At 50.1% G+C, this 5045-nt stretch overlaps 1 protein-coding gene across 1 annotated transcript; it reads left to right on the top strand.

Annotated features, from left to right (window-relative positions):
• The first annotated feature begins 3805 nt into the window (after positions 1 to 3805).
• On the top strand, positions 3806 to 4843 carry CENPP (centromere protein P). The gene has a single exon (XM_082265971.1). The coding sequence runs from the start codon at positions 3959 to 3961 to the stop codon at positions 4826 to 4828; it is 870 nt and encodes a 289-aa protein (XP_082122097.1). The 5' UTR covers positions 3806 to 3958; the 3' UTR covers positions 4829 to 4843.
• The last annotated feature ends 202 nt before the right edge of the window (positions 4844 to 5045 follow it).

A 5045-nucleotide genomic window follows, 5' to 3' on the forward strand; every position in this document is an offset into this window, starting at 1 on the left:
TGTCACTATTCTCTCACTAAATGCAGCCTGTCACTGTCCTGCCACCATATGCAGCCTGTCACTATCCTGCCACCAGATGCAGCCTGTCCTGACGCCAGATGCAGCCTGTCAATGTCCTGCCACCAGCTAGAGCCTGTCACTATTCTGTCACCAAATGCAGCCTGTCACTGTCCTGCCACCAAATGCAGCCTGTCACTGTCCTGCCACCAGATGCAGCCTGTCACTATTCTGCCACCAGATGCAGCCTGTCACTGTCCTGCCACCAGATGCAGCCTGTCACTGTCCTGCCACCAGATGCAGCCTGTCACTGTCCTGCCACCAGATGCAACCTGTCACTATCCTGCCACCAGATGCAGCCTGTCACTGTCCTGCCACCAGATGCAGCCTGTCACTGTCCTGCCACCAGATGCAGCCTGTCACTGTCCTGCCACCAGATGCAGCCTGTCACTGTCCTGCCACCAGATGCAGCCTGTCACTGTCCTGCCACCAGATGCAGCCTGTCACTGTCCTGCCACCAGATGCAGCCTGTCACTGTCCTGCCACCAGATGCAGCCTGTCACTATCCTGCCACCAGATGCAGCCTGTCACTGTCCTGCCACCAGATGCAGCCTGTCACTGTCCTGCCACCAGATGCAGCCTGTCACTGTCCTGCCACCAGATGCAGCCTGTCACTGTCCTGCCACCAGATGCAGCCTGTCACTGTCCTGCCACCAGATGCAGCCTGTCATTGTCCTGCCACCAGATGCAGCCTGTCACTGTCCTGCCACCAGATCCAGCCTGTCACTGTCCTGCCACCAGATGCAGCCTGTCACTATCCTGCCACCAGATGCAGCCTGTCACTGTCCTGCCACCAGATGCAGCCTGTCACTGTCCTGCCACCAGATCCAGCCTGTCACTGTCCTGCCACCAGATGCAGCCTGTCACTGTCCTGCCACCAGATCCAGCCTGTCACTGTCCTGCCACCAGATCCAGCCTGTCACTGTCCTGCCACCAGATGCAGCCTGTCACTATCCTGCCACCAGATGCAGCCTGTCACTGTCCTGCCACCAGATCCAGCCTGTAACTGTCCTGCCACCAGATGCAGCCTGTCACTGTCCTGCCACCAGATCCAGCCTGTCACTGTCCTGCCACCAGATGCAGCCTGCCACCAGATGCAGCCTGTCACTGTCCTGCCACCAGATGCAGCCTGTCACTGTCCTGCCACCAGATGCAGCCTGTCACTGTCCTGCCACCAGATGCAGCCTGTCACTATCCTGCCACCAGATGCAGCCTGTCACTGTCCTGCCACCAGATGCAGCCTGTCACTGTCCTGCCACCAGATGCAGCCTGTCATTGTCCTGCCACCAGAGGCAGCCTGTCACTATCCTGCCACCAGATGCAGCCTGTCCTGCCACCAGATGCAGCCTGTCCTGCCACCAGATGCAGCCTGTCCTGCCACCAGATGCAGCCTGTCACTGTCCTGCCACCAGATGCAGCCTGCCACTATTCTGTCACCAAATGCAGCCTGTCACTGTCCTGACACCAGATGCAGCCTGTCACTGTCCTGCCACCAAATGCAGCCTGTCACTATTCTGCCACCAGATGCAGCCTGTCCTGACACCAGATGCAGCCTGTCACTGTCCTGCCACCAGATAGAGCCTGTCACTATTCTCTCACTAAATGCAGCCTGTCACTGTCCTGCCACCATATGCAGCCTGTCACTATCCTGCCACCAGATGCAGCCTGTCCTGACGCCAGATGCAGCCTGTCAATGTCCTGCCACCAGCTAGAGCCTGTCACTATTCTGTCACCAAATGCAGCCTGTCACTGTCCTGCCACCAAATGCAACCTGTCACTATTCTGCCACCAGATGCAGCCTGTCACTGTCCTGCCACCAGATAGAGCCTGTCACTATTCTGTCACCAAATGCAGCCTGTCACTGTCCTGCCACCATATGCAGCCTGTCACTGCCCTGCCACCAGATGCAGTCTGTCACTATTCTGCCACCAGATGCAGCCTGTCACTGCCCTGACCCCAGATGCAGCCTGTCACTATTCTGTCACCAAATGCAGCCTGTCACTGTCCTGCCACCAGATGCAGCCTGTCACTATTCTGCCACCAGATGCAACCTGTCACTGTCCTGACCCCAGATGCAGCCTGTCACTGTCCTGACCCCAGATGCAGCCTGTCACTGTCCTGACCCCAGATGCAGCCTGTCACTATCCTGCCACCAGATGCAGCCTGTCACTGTCCTGACCCCAGATGCAGCCTGTCACTATCCTGCCACCAGATGCAGCCTATCACTGTCCTGCCACCAGATGCAGCCTGTCACTGTCCTGCCACCAGATGCAGCCTGTCACTGTCCTGACCCCAGATACAGGTTGTCACTATTCTGCCACCAGATGCAGCTTCCCACTGTAGCCTGCCACAAAAACCAGATGCAACTTGCCACTTTAAGAATTGAAGGCAAACTTGTAAGTTTTAGTTTTCTGCATTGAAACAAATGACATGCACCCTCTTCATAGAGCCTCTCCCCAGTGCTATGGCATCTGACTTGAGCGGGAAAGCCACAAGGTGCAGTTGCAGGATTGGGTCCCATCCTGTGAGAGTGAGAACAGTGGTGATGAGGGGTGGGCGGTGAGAGATGATTTAATCTTTCAGCTCAGCCGCCATCCGTTTTCAGTGGGGCCTTTGCGGCCCGGCTGCAAACAGGACGCAGACTGTTCTAATCCATTTCTTTTCTGTCCTAGAAAAAAAAAATTGCCTTTACTTCTACCTTAAGGTAAAAATCACCTTCTGTATGCAGGGAGAGAGGGGCGTGTCAGCACGGGTTTCCTCTACACTGTAGAACACATACTTGGCACTCACAGCAGAGGGGACAGTAGCAGTTGAGCTGCACAATAGGAACGCCCACAAATTGGGCTTCATGGAGGGGTGGAGCAAACAAGTAGTGATAGCAGACAAAGGATCTTATATTTTTGAGAATAGGTCAGTATTTCTTTGTGCAAGCAGAAACTAACAGGTGAGCTTCTAATTCTCAAATATCTTCTTCATGCTGGTACATGCTAAAATGTGTATGTTGTGTAGGGGCAGTGAGGAGTGATACGAGGCTACAAGACATTGCATTTGTTTATTTATTTCATGTATTGCTGTATTAAGAAAAAAAATTGCAGACATGCGGCATTTTAATGCAGCACACAAAATGCAGTGTTCAGGTGTGAATAGGGCACATGGGCTGGGAAAACGTTTTTCTTCTATGTACCCTTGCATTGATCTAAACAGATTAACGCAGCTCAGCTCAATGGACATGGTGTAAATAGTCGGTGTCGTTAAGAGTTACATATTGTATAAATATTGATTGTCTTAAGCCTTGTACACACGCAACGATTATCGGCCGATCGATCGTCCGACTTTTGTCCAGAGTTGTGTTTTGTTGGTTGGAATGTGTCTAGACTGCACACGAATTTTCTCGCCCGACAAATTTCTACTTCAGAAGTGATATCATGTGTTGGTTTGCTTTCTTTGTGTTCTTTCATCTCTGAGCATGCCCAGACTTGCTCATTAGATTTTTCCCTGTCGAAATCTGTACTGACTGCACGAAAATCGGCCGTGTTTTGACGGCAGACAAAAATTTTATAGTCTGCACACCAGGATTTTTTTCGGCCGAAAAGTCGGAGTCGGTTGTCGGAAGCATCATACTAACAAGCCGAAAATCGGCAGATCAGTCGTTGGACGAAAATTCCCTGCCAATTTTCGACGCGTGTGTACGAGGCTTTAGTTTCTAATTGGCGTTTCTGCCAACTTTTAGGTTGTGAGTAAAAGTAGCTGTGGGTTGGCAGACTTGCATTGTGTCATTATTAGTAATATTCAACTGCTTTTCTATTTCTTCCCAAGTACTGTGTAGCAGTCGCCTAACATAATAGAGGTGCACAACATTTGAAGATACTGCTGCTGGGGAGTTGGCATTGCCTCATTAAGGATGTCAAAAGTCATAGAGCGATGTGAAGATGCTATTTCATCTCTGATGGAGGAGATTGCGGCACTTAAAGAGGAATACAAGGAAAATAAGAAAAAAATTGCTGCCTTATCCACAGCTAGTGTGAAGAATTATTTTGGGACATCTCAGGAAGACAACAGAGAACGTATTGCAACCGTTACGAAGAATGTAAATACACAGCTTGCCCATGGGGAAATGGAAATAAAGTTCTTTATAAAAACCACGGGGATCGAGATTTTAGAGTACTTTAAGATAACGGAGAAAAAAAATGAGAAAAATATTTGTAACCATAAGTTGGTGGGCCGGTGCCAGTTTCTACCGTTTGAGATGACCTTTAAAACAACAGAGTTTCAGAGTGATGACCGATGGTCATGTGATGTCACTCAAGTCAATATCCACATGGATTGTAAGGGCAATCCAGATTTGATCAAGTTGGTGGAGAGAACGGAGACCACTATGAATCTACAGGGCTTCTTCCGGACACTCTCAGGGTATGCAGAATGGTGTGAATTCCGCACAAAAACTTTTTCTCATTTCAAGGAACGTTACTCTGCTGCTGTTAGACTTCCATATGGGGGCTCTTCAAATTACATGGTGCTGATGAACCCGGAGCTTCCTATGTGTGAGATGATTCTTGTTTGGGAAGTCACCATAAATGACAGCGGAGCAGTGATACCCATTTTGGATTTACTGCCCAAATTTCCCAAAGAAGCAACTGCTGTTGATAAAACTTCAGTCCTGGAAGATGCTGCACCAGCCTTCAAGAATCTGCTTCAGATATTTGGGATCCAAGGTTCTATAGAGAACATCATTCATTCCTTCTGTTTGAAGAAAGTCAATGTTAGTCAATAGTGTTCTTGGCTTAATGTTTCTACATTCATCATATTGCAATATTTTATGGCAAATACATTTTGCAGTTGAGTATAATTTATAGGGCCCCTTTCTCACAGGGCAGATCTGCTTGGCGGACTCCGCTAGCTCAGCGGGGATTGCTCAGTTGATCCCCGCTGAGCAGGCGGATGACAGGTCCGTTTCTGCTCACTGTGCAGATACGGACCAGTTAGAGTCC

The sequence above is a fragment of the Pelophylax lessonae genome, assembly GCF_965119305.1.
Source record: "Pelophylax lessonae genome assembly, chromosome: 8".
NCBI lineage: Eukaryota > Metazoa > Chordata > Amphibia > Anura > Ranidae > Pelophylax > Pelophylax lessonae.